Here is a 17,116-nt window from a genome sequence, read left to right on the forward strand (position 1 = left end):
TGAGCTTTTGCTGTTTGATCTCTTGGCCAACACTTTTTTGTTTTGGCCGATACTCTTTGCTTCTGTTGTTTTCTCTTTACAGTCCATTCAGCTGAAAGCATCCTAAAAAGGACTGTCTCATTGGCTCTAGCTGGTCATGTGCCCATTTCTGACCATGCGCTGTAGGGGTGTGACGTGTGATGGGGCTTAGGCTGGATGATCCAGTACCCTTCTGCAGTGAGATGCATTCATCCCATCTGACTTCATGGGCCGAGTGTGGAGGAAAAAGCGTATCTACTGAGAAATGAGGGTATGACTTCTATAAAATAGTGAAATAGATGCTGTGAAACAAACACAGCAGATGTATACTACTTTGTCCTTTGGAATGTGCCCTTTTATTATGGAATAGCCTCAAATTCTGAGTACAGTGGATAGGAAGTAGGCTGTCTATTACTTGGTCTGGTAGCACAGGATACATAACTATGGAGGTGTTTTAGACCAAAGGTAGATCTGCTATGCTATTGACTCATCTAAAAATTCAATGAAAACTTTTCCTGAGTTAGGTTCTCATATCTCTAGCTTTGGAACATAAGCCATTTTGAGGTCATAGCAAAAGACAGTGTGACCCATGGCCAAGACAGACAAAGCACTCAGTTGCTGGATGATCCAGGGCTTCCTGAGGATCCTAGAAAAAGCAGGCAGCTATTTAAGTAGCATGTACCATCCCTCAGGCCCCAGGGTTTTCTGGCACCCTTCTGTCATACCCCCTGAGATTCCGCTGGCCTCATGGCTCTGACTCAGCCTGATATGTAGAAGAGTGGGGCCTCAGGTTAGCCTGTGTCTAGTGATTTCAATTCTGCTGTTGGCTGGAATTCCATCTGTCAAGAAAGTTTTGCAGTCAGCCATTTGAGAGTGGAAGGGTTAGCCCATGAAACTGAATTTCCTGTGTATCTGGAAGGAGAAGCAGCCCTGGAGATCTGACATGTTCTGTGAAAATTAGGGGTTCATTTTGCTATTGCTGGTTAGTCTCTGCTGAACCTAATGTATTTCAACATTTGAGGATTTTTTTTAAAAAAAAGAAAAATTTCTATTTTTTATTATGAACTTAAGAAACTTCATGGCAAGAAAATCTAATCAACGTTAAACTATTTACTTCCCTCCAAAGTAATTTCCTCTCTGTCAATGCACAGACATGCATTTTTACTTAGTTATAATTAGTGTGAACATACTCGTTTTTGTTTAAGAAAGGTTTTCTTTACCTTGGCATTCAGATTTGTTTTCATAGGCAAAGAAAACACTAGGAAGGAGAAGGAACCTTTGCTGGCAAGTTGGGAGGATTATATGGGGTCATACTATCCCAGAGTTAAAGAAACCTTAAAGGACCCCACATCCCTCTCCGAATCTCTTCCGACGACCCTTCTGTGCTCACAGACGAACCAGAGTGGCCTTTTCACTCAAAGGCCTCTCCAGATCTCCACAGCACCAAGGGTGGAGTTTGGCTCCTAAAGGAGGAATGAAATTCCATCCTCGGTCTGCCAGGGCCTACCTGTCTGTCATGGGCATGCACCATTGCCCCAGCTCTACTGGGCTGTTGGGTCGTCTGATGGTTTTCCCTGCAGAAAGCAAGCAGGAATGAGGCTGTTCTGGACTGGTCTTCCATACCGCTCCTCTCAAGTATCTTCTATTTTCTTAGTGTGATCATACAGCAATGGTTTCGAATCTATCAAAGCATAACATTGCCAGACTCTTTTTTCTGAGTGAAGGAAGTAGCCACGTTGGGTTTAATTAAAAACAGCAACTATTTGTACAGCTGTCCCTGAGTTCATGGCTCATAAAAGGATTAACTTCAGCCTTGCTGCCTAAGTCTTTTGGGAGTGCCACACAAAACTATTTGGGCTTTTCTGGGCAGTGCCAGGCCTGGACCCTGGGGCTTGCTGGTGCTGGTTCATTCACCAGGCTCTCGGTGCTCAAGTGGCACCAAGCAAAGAAAGCAGAGAAGAGCAGAACTTCCAGATACACGAGTTCTCCTTTTGTTTGGGGGATGCAAGTCCTCCTTTTGTTTGATGGCTGCTTCAACAGGTTTCTGAAAATTCTCCTCGGGTTAGGAAAGGCTCAGTGTTCCCTTTGCAAGTTTGTCTAGAGTTCTTGGTACTTTTGCCCTAGGGCGGGCCTTTTGCACCCCCACCTCCCAGGCCTCAGTGGTCACTGGCAAGCGTTCTTCGAAGGAGGTGGGGGCGGGGGATCCCGCCGATAGATGCACCCGCACAAAGCAGCACGTTTTCTCATCAAAGCGCTGAAGAGGGGAAAAGAACCAGCGATCAGCATTTCGCTGATTTTCAAGTGCACACCGAGCAGCGCGTCAGGCAGCTTTGGGTCAGAACACGCCAATTCGGAGTTTAGGCAAAGGCAGAGGCCAGCGCGGTCACGGATTCCGAGCGGGGGGCGGGGCCGACCACACACGTTGTGAGACTCGGAGGCTGAGGAGTGCGGGTTAGAAAATGTGACCCTGGCGACTGGTCCACCTGTAAGCGGAGCGTGCCGAGCCGCCAGCGGAGGCGATGGCCAGCCCCGCGCCCTTAGTGGCCTCCATCGGCCACCAAATGGTGGCTCTGCAGACCTTGCAGCTGCTGCAGCAGGAGTGGGGCTGGGGGGACGGTCCGGGCGCCCCCGGGAACCCGGACCACGTGTCCACCGCCCCAGTCGGTCGCTCAGGCCGGCAGCGGGCCTGGCCGGGGCCCGGGCGCGAGGAACGGGGCAGGGGCGTGGGGGCCAGGAATCGGGGGACCCGCACACGGGCTAGCTCCCCAGAGGAGGCGGTGGTGCGGGGCGCGGAGGGGGGCGCTGAGCTACTGCCCTTTCCTCGGGACCGCGGACCTTGCACCCTGGCCCGGATGGCGATGCGCAGCGCGCTGGCCCGCGTGGTGGACTCGACCTCGGAGCTGGTCAGTGTGGAGCAGACGCTGCTGGAACCCCTCCAGCAGGAGCGGTCTTTTCCCATCCACCTGAAGGTTAGTAGTCTGGACTCCGCCATCGCCTCTGGCGTGCAGGGTGCACCCCCATGCTCCAAGGGCGGGGCTGCTGGGATGGCGATGGGTGGGTCGCAGGATCCCAAGCACTGCTGCTAACCGCGTTTCAGCCGGGGTGGGAGAAGGAAGGGGGCGGGGGACACCCTGGGGACTCAGCAGGAGGGGCAGGGAGCCCCAGATTCACCTGAGGCCTGCCTGGCTGCAGAACCGAGATTTGGGGACGGCCTTGCCAAAACCTCCTCCTGGAACTCCTTCCTCTCTCACATAAATCAGCTTCCTGCACTAGAAAGGCCCTTTCCACACGTGCGGCTTGTAGGGATAGAGGACGGCTCCCTGCACCCCCTTTCCAAATTAATAACGCTTCCTCCAGAGCCTTAAATACACTTACTAAGTCCCTTTTGCCTTTTGTATGATGAAATCATCTACATTTATTTAAAATTCCTTCACATTCATGAATCACAATTATTTTTTGCATAAATCCAATTCCCCACAGAGCTGAGGGGTCTTACAGAGTCAACCTAAATTCTCATAAAGTGGGGTGAGAGCCGGGTGGGTCCCGGGTGTTGAAGCGTAAATACTAATGCTAAACTCTTGCTAAGTCACCCAGCTCATATAGGTAGGGCACATTTCCTCTTAAGGTACCAAACTGTGCTAGCCAATTTAGCCCAGGAACGAAGCAGCTGCCTCCCAGCCTGAGTGAAATTGCAGAAATCTGGGGGGCTGGGTTTCAGTCCTGGACTTGCCATTAACTAACCTAATTGGTTTAAGGTCACAAATCTCTCCAAGACCTTCTGGCTTTCAGATTTTGACCAGGAGCGTTGCTGTATTGATTCCCCTGAGGCATCTAGCAGAAGGGAGCTGGGAAGGGGTGATGAAGAGAGCTTAGAGTATGTCTCAAGAGTTGCTGTTTTGTACAAGCCAAGGTTTGGAAAAAGTTACTATACATTAAGTTGCACTCACTATACACTGTAAAATATTTATTTAAAATCAAACATAATAAAACCTATTATATACCCAAGTAGGTATTGGTTCTCTACATCAGGGTTTCTCAGTCTCTGTACTTTTCACATTTTGGCCTGGCTAATTCTTTGTTATCGGGGGTTGTCCTGTGTATTACAGGACGTTTAGCAGGATCTCTTAGTCTCTGCCTGTTAGATGCCAGCAGCTAGTCCTCCCTGCAAGTTGATGCAGCTAAAAATGTCTCCAGACACTGCCAAGGGTGGCGGCATGGGTTGGGTGGGAGGCAATATGAGAAGCACTTTTTTTTTTTTTTTCTTTTTTGGAGATGGAGTCTCGCTCTGTAGCTGAGGCTGGAGTGCAGTGGTGTGATCTTGGCTCATTGCAACCTCCACCTTCCAGTCCTGGTTCAAGCAAGTCTCCTACTTCAGCCTCTCAAGTAGCTGAGATTACAGGCAAGAGCCACCGTGCCCAGCTAATTTTTGTATTTTTTAGTAGAGACAGGGTTTCACCATGTTGGCCAGTCTGGTCTTGAACTCCTGACCTCATGATCCACCTGCCTCAGCCCCCCAAAGAGCTGGGATTACAGGCATGACCCACTGCGCCCGGCTGAGAAACACTTCTACACTCACTTTAGAAAGTTAGAAAATGAAGCGGCATTTCACCAAATGGTCTCGAGTGTAAGATGTACTTTTTTTTTTTAGTATCACCCCAAAATTTTTAAAATCTTGTCAATTAAACTATGATACACCATTGATTCTAAGTTGCATGCTAATTTAAGGGATTTTTTTTTTTTTTTTGAGACAGTGTTTACCTGTGTTGCCATGGTACAGTGCAGTAACCACTCACAGGTGTGATCCTAACACTACAGCCTCAAGCCCTAGGCTCAATTGATCCTCCTGCCTCAGCTTCCTGAGTAGCTGCAGCTACAAATATGTACCACCACATCTGGCTTATTTTAGGGATTTTTAAAAAACATGAATAAAAGTGCATTTTAAAATAGCTGAATTATGAAGTGACTAATGATGTTAGTAGCACATACAGAGCATAGATAAAGCCGGCAAAAGGAGAGACTGAATGATCAGTTTTACCTCAGGTGACCCTGGAAGGCTTCTCAGAGGAGGCAGCGTTTAAAAAAAAAAAATCCATGTTATTTTATTTAAAAGGAAAACTCTTTCAGGGGAATCCTTTGCTCAAGGCCCAGCAGCACTGAAAGTGCTTGAGGCTCTGGAGGAACTGCAATTAAGTTCAATGTGGCAGAAGGCAAAAACTAATGCTGGAGACACAAACGGGGGCCAGTTAGGAAAAGGCCTGTGTATCATGCTAAGGACCTTGGATTGCCTTGCAAGCAGAGGATAGGTAAATCACGGAAGTGTGGATAAATCACAGAAGGGTAGGTTTCAGTTTGAAAGTCAGGCACAAGACAGTTACCTAAGGGCTTGACCCAACTCAGCAGCAATGGACTAAACCCCATGTCCTCTGCTCTGGAAGCAGTCCACTATAAAACGATGCCATTTTAGCTCAATGCCACAGTCCCTTCTACTTGGAAATCCTTTTAACCCTTTCCAATTGACTTTGGATTCTACACATTTTCCATCTTCCTGAAGCCTCCTTCATCCAAACCTCACCCCTCTCACACCTTTCTGAGGAAATTGAGGCCAGTGGACACACATACCTTTCTCTACCTAAAAAATTGCATTTCTACTAATCTTCATTCTTGTCTCTAAAAATTAAATGCTGCCTCCCATCTCCAAGTATATTCATGTTAATTTCACTGGAGCAAATCTTTCACTTGCCCCTGGATCTGTTTCTATCAATTTTTTCTCTCCTTATATTTACTACTGCTCGCGCTCTCTCTGCTGACCCTCTTGGTCCATAAACATGCTCAAAGCTTTCTTTACTTCCCACCCTGTGAGTCCCCATCCTTGCCTTCCTTGTCATGAGCAAACTTTGAAGACACTGAGATGTGTTGCTGCCACTTTCTAGAAGCAACCAGCTACTGGAGTCTGCTGTTCACCTGTGGGGGAATAATGAGTTTTAGGGTCCGGGAACAGCCAGGGCTTTCAAGAGAGAAGCAGAAAGCAGTTTCTCTGCATGATTTGTTCCCTTGGCAGCCTCTAGGAATTTTGATTGGTTTGCTTTTACAGAACAGGTAATATCTCCGTTTCGTTTGTAGATTAATGATTACACAGCACTTAGACTTGAGGAGATGGCATTCTGTCTTTCCAGGAGGCTGGTTCTACAGACTTGTCTTCCTTAATACTAATGTTAATTCAAGTGACTTGGAAGGGTGTTTTGTATATTTTTAAATTAGGAACATACAGATTTTATACAGCAGAATGATTTCAGTAGGATTTCTGTGAATGGAGTAACAATTGTGTATCACTTAGAAGTCTGTGGGAACATCCCCAACATCAGATCTCTTTGGTGGTGTTACTTACCACAGAGGGTAGGAGGGAGACTTGCTTGAACTAAAGCCCATGACCCAGATGACAGGCATTAGGGATCCTGCAGTGGAGACAGCACAGCACAGCAGTCAAGTCCCCTGGAGCATGTCAAACCTACTCTGTCACTTCCTGCCATAGGCCCTTGGGTAAGTTATTTAGCCTTTCTGTGCCTCAGTTTCCTCCCTATATACTGCAGATAATGGTATCTAACCTAAAGCGTTACTGAGATGATGCATTTTGTCAGGGGCTTCCCAAAGTTAGTCTCCATCTATCTGAGCTATTATGATTACCATTATTATTACTGTTAACAAGGCGAGGCCTCGTGAATTCTTATTGATTGTTATTTGTGTGAATTCTATTATTGATATTAATGAATATGATCCATGAACTCTGTGTCTACTTTTCTGGAACTATTGACAAAAGCAGACTTAGGATGACCCAAAGAGATTTCCAGGAAGCCTCCACTATCTAGAGGTCAGCTTTAGCCTCATGCCTAGTGACACAGGAGGTGTCACCAGTGAGTGACTCACTGATCAATCCACCAGAAGGTTAAGGCAGTGACATTTGCAGACATGAAGGCAGAAAAATTCTCACCACAATGATAACAGACATTTAAAAATAGTATTTTACTCTTTAATTAACGAAACCAACACAATATTCCTTTTGAACACTTAGAAATTATCATACACATGCAAACACTCATGCAAGGAGTTTCTTCATGGTGGATGAAAAATGATTAACAGTACTGAATCTTATTAAATTTGGTGGAGAGGGTAGATTTAACCGGCTTAACAAACATTTATAACAGGAGGAAACTGAGGCTCTAGAGGAACTGAGGGCTTTGCTCAAGACCATGTGGCTAAGAAGTGATGGGTTTTATCTAACTTACTCTCCTACATCACAGTGGTGGCCCATAGGGGGTTGCGAACATCATGCTGAATGTGTACGTGAGAAATCTTAGGGGCCATAGTTGTACATGCTGTGCATTGTGTACACTGCTTGGACTACAACAGTCACATCGTAGCCTGGATGTATTAGTCAGCTCTGCTGCCATAGCAAAATACCACAGACGGGGTGACTTAAATAACAGACATTTATATTCTCCCTCTTCTGGAGGTTGGAAGTCCAAGATCATGGTGCCAACAAATTCCATTTCTAGTAAGAGCTTCCTTCCTGGCTTGCAGACAGCTGCCTTCTCTCTGCGTCCTCACATGGCCCTTCCACAGCTTGTGCAAGCAGAGACAGAAAGCTCTGCATGTGTTTGGTGTCTCTTCTTATAAGAACACCAGTCCTGTCAGATTCGAGCCACACTTATGACTTCATTTTATCTTAATTACCTCATGAAGAACCTATCTCCAAATACAGTCACATTGGGGGTTGAACGTAGAATGGGGGGGGCGGTGACCACACAATTTAGTCCGTGATGGATGATCTGTGCACCTCCTTCCATCATGGCCACCTTATATGGTGACAGAAAGCACTAGGTAAACTTAGGAAATCACTATCAAACTAGAAATACTAGGAGGAATGCATCTGACATTTGCCACCCAAAGGGAGCATAAAGTGTGCAGAATACCAGGAGGAAGCTAGTCTAGGATGTTTTTTAAGCTGCCGAAAATGACTAATTCACATAGCAACCGTTCGCCAAGCCAATTACAAAGTTACTCTGATTGAGTTTTGTCTATCTTTCTTTGAGAATTAAAAACATTTATAGTTGCCAAGAGTTCTGTTCTGAAGCAAGTTTCACGGAAACTGTGGTGGAAGCTAACTTCAGAGACAGAAGAACATTTTTGCCTTTGCAGTGAAACCTGCCTGGGAGCTCACCCATTTCAATGAGCGCATTCTGGTACCAATTATTCCCTCACGTTTGATAGTCCTTGCTGGTTTTCTCATTCTGCGGGGCAAGAGCAGCAGTCCTAAAACCCTTGGCTTTGGCTTCATTGCAAACTGCAAGTATGAATATTGACTTGTTCAGAGGAAGACACCTGATGATGCCTTTTTCCCCATTGGGAAAAAATAATAAGCGAATCTGTCACTTGCCCCTGGTCCTGTTTCTATCCATTTTCTTTCTCCTTATATTTTCTACAGCCCGCTTTCTGCTGACCCTTTTGATCCATTAACATGCTCAGAGCTGTCTATACTTACCCAGCCCTGTGGGTCCCCATCCTTTTCTTCCTTGTCATGAGGAAACGTGGAAAACATTTGGATGTGTTGCTGCCACTTTCCAGATGTATCCTTATTCATTAATATCAAGAATATAATTCACAAAAATAACAGTAAGAATTCATGAGTCATCAACCTTTTAATAGTAATAATAATGGTAGTAATAAGCAAATCTTTTTCCCACTGGGAAAAAAGCACTCATCATCAATGTCTTGCTCGGAACAAGGGAAGCCAGCTTCTGCAAATTTGAGAACTGTGTCTTCAGAAATTACTAACTTACTATTGAAGACAGGAATGCTCATGATTATATAATCAGTACCCATGGCCCTGGGGGTGCTCACTATCTGTGACAAAATTACGTTTTTTATGTTAGAAGAATGTGCAGTGATGAGTCACAGAATTTCTGCTATTCTCTACTCCTAACCTGCGGATATGGTGGCTGCTCCAGAAGTAGCTTATATATAGCTTTGCAACTTCTTATAATATGAATGATATAAAAAAATCTGGATATAAAACCTTTCTGAAATAGACATTTGGGGAAAGATACTGCAGGAAAGGCCTAAAACGAAGCTAGTTATGTTTGACATCTTGGTGAAAATGCTACAGTGTTTTATTTTACAATTTTTGAATTTACCAGGTAAATCCAATTGTAAATAAAGCATCCCTGAATCAAGTGCTTATACCCACCACAAAAGTGCTTTTCACTGGATTTTCAACTGGAATTGGTGCTATACCCAAAGCAAATGCATCGGGAGCCTTAGTTATTTGTGAGCATTTCCAGTGGGTATACCACAAGTAAAAATGTTTAATTTCCTGTGGGTGGTACTTTTTAATGGTGACTGGCTAACACTTTAGTTCTTCATTGGGTGTTTATTAATACACAGTTACACATCTATTGTAACTGACCTTGGGTTCGGGCGATGGGTGGCTGCTCTGGGACCTGTGATTTGTAGTTCAAAGCCAGAAGCTGATGAACCAAATGAAGCTGGGGCAATTTATAATTGATGACAGTATGTTTCCACAACATCCCACTAAAACAGAAAAACGTTGCTCCCCTTCTATGTAGACATCCAGCGTAGAAGCTGCTCATGGGTCTGGAGAAGGTATTTGTGTTCTTTTGTTGGGCCCAGCATTGGATAGCTTTAGTGGAGAACAATCTGCTGGACAGGCAGAAGTTTACTAAGGACAGGCCTCAACATAGACAACTTCTTCCTTCCTTCCTTCCCTCCCTCTCTCCCTCCCTCCCTTCCTTCCTTCCTTCCTTTCTTCTCTTCCTCTCTCTTTCCTTCTCATTCTTCTGTTCTCTTTCTCACTTCCCTCTCACCCCCGATATCTCCATCTCTCTCTTTCATGCTCCCTGTAGAGGACATGAAGGCTTCAGGGAGAGCTAGAGGGGAAAACGTGAGAAGAAACAAGCTTGTGGAGGCCAGTGTAAGAGAACATAGCTCAAGACATTTCAAGATGTGACTGTATGGAAAAGAGCCAACTTATTGTAATGCCACCGGTTAAGTGAGTACGAACTGATTTGTAATTTACGTAGATTTGAAGTGATTTTGGGGCCAGGCGCAGTGGCTCACGCCTGTAATCCTAGCACTTTGGGAGGCTGAGGTGGGTGGATCACCTGAGGTGAGGAGTTCGAGACCAGCCTGGTCATGATGGTAAAACCCCATCTTAAAAAAAAAAAAAAAAAAAAGAAGTGATCTTGAAGGTGATATGGTAGGAGAAGAGAGCACAATCCTTGTGGTTTGTTTAAATGTTACCTCCATTTTAGAGCCTATTAAGTCATGTTGGGTTTTTGACTTTATTATCCACTGGCATTGGCTTCAGAAAACAGACTTGCAAATGAATTCCTGCTGCTAGCTTCTTTTCGTCTTCAAGCCTTAAGTTATGATAGGAGTGTTTGTTTATTTTCAGTACAAAGGTTTTGAAAAAGGCTTGTCTTCCCTTTTTGGACTTCGCAGGTGCATTTTCAGTTGTTCAAGAATTCCAGATGTGTGCATTCCTAGTCAACACACAACGCAGAATGCAGAGAAATACACGGTATGGCAGTTTTTCCGAGATACTGTCCTCACAGTGAGTAGGAGAGAACAGAGCTGAGGAAAGGAGGCCCCCAGCTGGGCGGTCTCTGATTAGCTCAGGGTTGGTTTCACATGGAGTGTAGAAGGTTCCATGCCTTGAATATCTTTCGAATAGCCAAGCCCTCTCAATTACGCTGCAGGGAGGAGGGATGGGCCACTAGGCCAGTCTTCCATTTGGATGCGATCCTTGCCATTTTCGAGCTTTGTACCACTCATAGCACTCAGTAAACCTTAAGAAAAATAGTGTGAAGATGTCCAAAAAAGAAATATTAAATGATTCGCTTGTAGACATTTTGTTCCATCCCCAAAGCTGGTTTAGTGCTTCTCCCGCTTGCTTCCAAGAAGTCCCTGTCACCCCATCGGAGCAGCTACAGCTCTGTAATTCCTGCCAGTCTTCTGTCCCACACTACGTGGGTGAGCTCAGCTCTGTGAGCCATTACTGCACCTGGCATCATCTGGAATCTGGGGCGAGTCTTTGATGAATGTTTGAGTTCTGAAATACAGAAGTTAATTTTTTGAAATTATACTTTAAGTTCCGGGATACATGTGTAGAGCACGCAGGTTTGTTACACAGGTATACACATGCCATGGTGGTTTACTGCGTCCATCAACCAGTCATCTACATTAGGTACTTCTCCTACTGCTATCCGTCCCATCCCCTGACAGGCCCCAGTGTGTGATGTTCCCCTCCCTGTGTCCATGTGTTCCCGTTGTTCACCTCCCACTTATGAATGAGAACGTGCAGTGTTTGGTTTTCTGTTCCCATGTTTAGTTTGTTGAGAATGATGGTTTTTAGCTTCATCCATGTCCCTGCAAAGGACATGAACTCATCCTTTTTTATGGCTGCATAGTATTCCATGGCATACATATGCCACATTTTCTTTATTCAGTCTATCATTGATGGGCATTTGAGTTGGTTCCAAGGCTTTGCTATTGTGAATAGTGCTGCAATAAACATACGTGTGCATATGTCTTTATGGTAGAATGATTTATAATCCTTTTGGTATGTACCCAGTAATGGGATTGCTGGGTCAAATAGTATTTCTGGTTCTAGATCCTTGAGGGATCACCACTCTGTCTTCCACAATGGTTGAACTAATTTACACTCCCACCAAGTGTAAAAGTGTTCCTATTTCTCCACATCCTCTCCAGCATCTTTTGTTTCCTGACTTTTTAATGATGGCCACTCTAACTGGTGTGAGATGATATCTCACTGTGGTTTGGATTTGCATTCCTCTAACGACCAGTGTTGATGAGCTTTTTTTCATATGATTGTTGGCCACATACATGTCTTCTTTTGAAAAGTGTCTGTTCATATCCTTTGCCCACTTTTTGATGGGGTTTTTTTTTTCTTGTAAATTTGTTTAAGTTCCTTGTAGATTCTGGATATTAGCCCTTTGTCTGATGGATAGATGGCAAAAATTTTCTCCCATACTGTAGGTTGCCTGTTTACTCTGATGATAGTTGATTCTGCTGTGCAGAAGCTCTGGAGTTTAATTAGATCCCTTTTGTTAATTTTGGCTTTTGTTGCCATTGCTTTTGGTGTTTTAGTCATGAAGTCTTTGTCCATGTCTATGTCCTGAATGGTATTGCCTAGCTTTTCTTCTAGAGTTTTTATGGTTTTAGATCTTAATGTTTAAGTCTTTAATTCATCTTGAGTTAATTATTGTATAAGTTGTAAGGAAGGGCTCCAGTTTCAGTTTTCTGCATATAGCTAGCCAGTTTTCCCAACATCATTTATTAAATAGGGAATCCTTTCCCCATTGTTTGTTTTTGTCAAGTTTGTCAATGATCAGATGGTTGTAGATGTGTGGTATTACTTCTGAGGCCTCTGTTCTGTTCTATTGGTCTATATATCTGCTTTAGTACCAGTACCATGCTGTTTTTGTTACTGTAGCCTTATAATATAGTTTGAAGTTAAGTAGCATGATGCCTCCAGCTTTGTTCTTTTTGCTTAGGATTGCCTTGGCTATGTGGGCTCTCTTTTGGTTCCATTATGAAGTTTAAAGTTGTTTTTTTTTTTTTTTCCAGTTCTGCAAAGAAGGTCAATGGTAGCTTGATTGGGATAGTGTTGTATCTATACATTACTTTGGGCAGTATGGCTATTTTCATGATATTGATTCTTCTTATCCATGAGCACGGATTGTTTTTCCATTTGTTTGTGTCCCTCTTATTTCCTTGAGCAGTGGTTTGTAGCTCTCTTTGAAGGGGTCCTCACATCCCTTTTAAGTTGCATTCCTAGTTATTTTATTCTCTTTGCAGTAGTTGTGAATGGGAGTTCACTCATGATTTGGCTCTCTGTCTATTATTGGTGTATAGGAATGCTTGCAATTTTGCACATTGATTTCGTATCCTGAGACTTTGCTGAAGTTGCTTATCAGCTTAAGGAGATTTTGGGCCGAGACAATGGAGTTTTCTAAATGTACAATCATGTCACCTGCAAATAGAGACAATTTGATTTTCTATTCCTATTTGAATACACTTTCTTTCTTTCTCCTGTCTAATTGCCCTGGCCAGGACTTCCAATACTATGTTGAATAGGAATGATGAGAGAGGGCATCCTTGTCTTGTGCAAAAAGAGAATGCTTCCAGCTTTTGCCCATTCAGTATGATATTGGCTGTGGGTTTGTCATAAATAGCTCTTATTATTTTGAGATATATGCCATTAATATCTAGTTTTTTGAGAGTTTTTAGCATGAAGGGCTGTTGAATTTTATCAAAGACCTTTCTGCATGTATTGAAATAATCATGTGGTTTTTGTCATTGGTTCTGCTTATGTGATGGATTACATTTATTGATTTGCATATGTTGAACTAGAAGTAAAACACTCCTCAGCAAATGCAAAAGAATGGAAATCATAACAAACAGTCTTTCAAAACACAGTGCAATCAAATTAGAACTCAAGATTAAAAAACTTGCTCAAAACTGCACAACTACGTGAAAACTGAACAACCTGCTCCTGAATAACTACTGGGTAAATAACACAATTAAGGCAGAAATACGTAAGTTCTTTGAAACCAATGAGAACAAAGATACATGGTACCAGAATCTCTGGACACAGCTAAAGCGTGTTTAGAGGGAAATTTATAGCACTAAATGGCCATAGGAGAAAGTGGGAAAGATCTAAGATGACAACCTAACATCACAATTAAAAGAACTAGAGAAGCAAGAGCAAACAAATTCAAAAGCTAGCTGAAGACAACAAAAAATAAGATGAGAGCACAACTGAAGGAGATAGAGACACGAAAAACCCTTCCAAAAAATCAATGAGGCCGGCACGGTGGCTCATGCCTATAATCCCAGCACTTTGGGAGGCTGAGGTGGGGGATCACCTGAGGTCAGGAGTTTGAGACCAGCCTGACCAATATGATGAAACCCTGTTTTTACTAAAAATACAAAAATTAGCTGGGCATGGTGGTATGCACCTGTAATCCCAGCTACTCGGGAGGCTGAGACAGGAGAATGGCTTGAACCCGGGAGGCAGAGGTTGCAGTGAGCCAAGATCCTGCCCCTGCACTCCAGCCTGGGCAACAAAAGCAAAACTTCATCTAAAAAAAAAAATCAATGAATCCAGGAGATGGTTTTTTGAAAAGATTAACAAAATAAACAGACCACTAGTCATACTAATAAAGAAGAAAAGAGAGAAGAATAAAATAGACACAATAAAAAATAATAAAGGGGATATCACCACAGATACCACAGAAACATAAACTACCATCACAGAATACTACAAACACCTCTAGGCAAATAAACTAGAAAATCCAGAAGAAATGGATAAATTCCTGGACATATAAACCCTTTCAACACTAAACCAGGAAGAAGTTGAATCCCTGAATAGACTAATAACAAGTCCTGAAATTGAGGCAGTAATTAATAGCCTACTAACCAAAAAAAAAGCCCAGGACCAGACAGATTCACAGCTGAATTCTAGGTACAAAGAGGAGCTGGTACCATTCCTTCTGAAACTGTTTCAAACAATATAAAAAGAGGGACTCCTCCCTAACTCATTTTATGAGGCCACCAGCAACCCAATACCAAAACCTGGCAGAGACACAACAAAAAAAAGAAAATTTCAGGTCAATATCCCTGATGAACATTGATGTGAAAATCCTCAATAAAATACTGCTAAACCAAATCCAGCAGCACATCAAAAAACTTACCCACCACAATCAAGTTGGCTTCATCCCTGGGGGAAGTTAATTTTAACTCATTCACTAACTTGATGTGTGACTTAGCTATATCACGTACTTTCCCCAAGCCACATTTGTTTTCATCTATCATGGACTGTTGTGAGTACTGAGTGAGACAAGGTATAGAATGAGCCAAGCTTGCAGTCTGATGCTGAGCAGGTGCTCAGGCACACATTCTTCGAACGCTGATTTGCCTGTTACTCCCATGATTGGAAGTGTCCAGGGACTTTACTCTGACATTCAAGGCTTTCCACACAATCACATCCTCTTATGCACACAAAATTCTATTCTTTTCAGACTAGTGTTCTCCTTCTCCCTGACCCAGCCCCTTGTTGACTCTACTTTGGCTTCTGTTATTCATTCTGATTACAGGGGCCTAGGAACCATAAGGCTTTCCTCCACACTACCCATCTATCTTGTAGTATCTAAATCGTCCTTCCCTCCTACCACTTCTCTGATGCCTCATGCAAGCCTCTATTCCTCTCTTCTGCAGAAGCTTACTGATGGCCTCCACCTTTGTTGTTGAACCTTAATCTTATTTTTGTAACTTTCCTACTTATCGATAATTGCAAATAGATTTCATCTCACCAACTAGATTCTAAGTTTCTACAGGGCAGATTTTTTTCTTTTCTTTTCTCTTCCTCTTTCTTTTTCTCTCCCCTCCCCTCCCCTCTTTTCCTCCTTACTGACCTCCCAACATCTATAAGAGTCCTCTATAACTTCTGTTATTAATGTAAAGGAGCACTTAAAAAATACAAAGAGCTGCTGTCATATCCATGAGCTAATTTGACTTTTGAAACCCCTCCATGGGGTAGCAATTACTGTTTCCATTTTACAGATGAGAAAACTGAGTGTTCCACAGGCATAATGGCTTGGCCCAAGGGTAGAACCAGGGTTCAGGGGCAAGTCCAGTGCTCCTGAAGGAATGAGCTCTGTCTGCATCCCTGGTGTCTTTGTAACGGCTTGGAGAGCTTCCCATTCTAACTAACATCTGTGAAGTCCCTGTGTCATGTAGGGTAACATACAGGTTCTGAAAACTAGGATGTGGACATCTTTGGAAGGCTATTATTCTGCCTACCACAGGGAAGATGGGTGCTAAAAATTAATAAGTCATATTGTAAAAACTAGAGCTATTCCTTTGAATGGATTGCCTCCTAAGCAGAAGAATTTCTCTAGTGTGTCCAAATGAATTTTAATAATAAAACCCCAGCACTCTATAGGCAGGAGTCACATGGCAGAACGAACTTTACAAGAACCCTGTGCTATGCTTAAATTATGAGTGTATACATGTCTGTTCTTCCATAAGATTGGGGTTTTGTGTTTTTACCACAGCCCTCATCATATTGCAATGGACATTTGGTATATCATTTTCCCCTAGAAGGTTATAAGCTCTTTACAGATCAAGTGCCATACCTTATTGCTTTTCATTTGGTAGTGTGGTGGAGGCTTGATATGCATTTGAAATAAATTTAACTAATTCATTAGCTGAGTTAAAAAGGCCAATGCCATTACCCTAACAGATCAGTTGAGTCACATGAGAGTATCTCAGCTGACTTAAAAATATAAATGCTGGCCATCAATTTGGACCACTGTAGCAATCAATACATTTCATATCCAAAGCCTGAAATTACACAAGGCTTTAGAAGTTACAAAACCTGCTTTTAGATTGCTCAACCATGTAGTTCTAATTCTGGCAAAGTACTCAAAGCATCGTATAGGATATTACATCATTTCTGGGAGCATCTGGGATTTGCTAATGAAAGCGGCTGGGAGGATAGGTTCAGTTATTGAATGGAAAGCATCCTAACTGAAATCATCACCAATATCGATCATGTGAGTTTCTACTGAAAGCCCATGAGCCATTTAATATACTGTTGCCTTAATGCTGTGACTTCTGACCCCTGTCTTCCGCTGCAGACTCAGCAGAAGTTTGGTTGAAGGCAATGATTATTGGATCCAGAGTTGGCCTTCAGACCGCGAATAGAAGAGTAGCACTCACCTGTTTTATTTTTCCCTACCCTGGCTTTAGAGTCCCATGGAAAGCCTATTCCTATTGATTTGTTTTCTTTGACTGCTAATGTATTTGAGAAAGGATAAAAAGGAAATACTGTACTAGAATAGTAAAATAAAGCGAGTTTGCAAAGCTTGCCAGAGATCTGAAGTTTGCCCAGGGCCTCAGGGACCAGTATAGCCCGGCAGTCCAATTTTATTATACACATAATTTCCCCAAACGATGCCTTCTTTGATTCTTTACAGTAAAACGTGAAATTGACTTC

At 43.2% G+C, this 17,116-nt stretch overlaps 1 protein-coding gene and 1 long non-coding RNA gene across 6 annotated transcripts in view; one reads left to right on the forward strand and one right to left on the reverse strand.

Moving 5' to 3' along the window:
• Nucleotides 1–2,090: 2,090 nt before the first annotated feature.
• Nucleotides 2,091–17,116, forward strand: part of DLEU7 (deleted in lymphocytic leukemia 7) — a 114,482-nt gene continuing 99,456 nt past the window's right edge. For 3 of the 5 annotated variants that reach the window (XM_074387666.1, XM_074387667.1, XM_003927172.4), the window contains exon 1: nucleotides 2,091–2,987. In XM_074387666.1, coding sequence (XP_074243767.1) covers nucleotides 2,538–2,987 — 450 coding nt within the window. In that variant the 5' untranslated portion in view covers nucleotides 2,091–2,537. Of the gene's footprint in view, nucleotides 2,988–9,935; nucleotides 15,878–17,116 lie in introns of those variants that run through there. The other 2 variants (XM_074387665.1, XM_074387668.1) reach the window with 2 other exon arrangements.
• The window catches only part of LOC141581623 (uncharacterized), a 410,679-nt gene continuing 402,522 nt past the window's right edge, over nucleotides 8,960–17,116 (reverse strand). The window contains exon 8 of the long non-coding RNA XR_012514363.1: nucleotides 8,960–9,729. This is a non-coding gene — a long non-coding RNA (uncharacterized LOC141581623). The remainder of the gene's footprint in view (nucleotides 9,730–17,116) is intronic.

This window comes from Saimiri boliviensis, chromosome 16 (genome assembly GCF_048565385.1).
Source record: "Saimiri boliviensis isolate mSaiBol1 chromosome 16, mSaiBol1.pri, whole genome shotgun sequence".
NCBI classification, from domain to species: Eukaryota; Metazoa; Chordata; class Mammalia; order Primates; family Cebidae; genus Saimiri; species Saimiri boliviensis.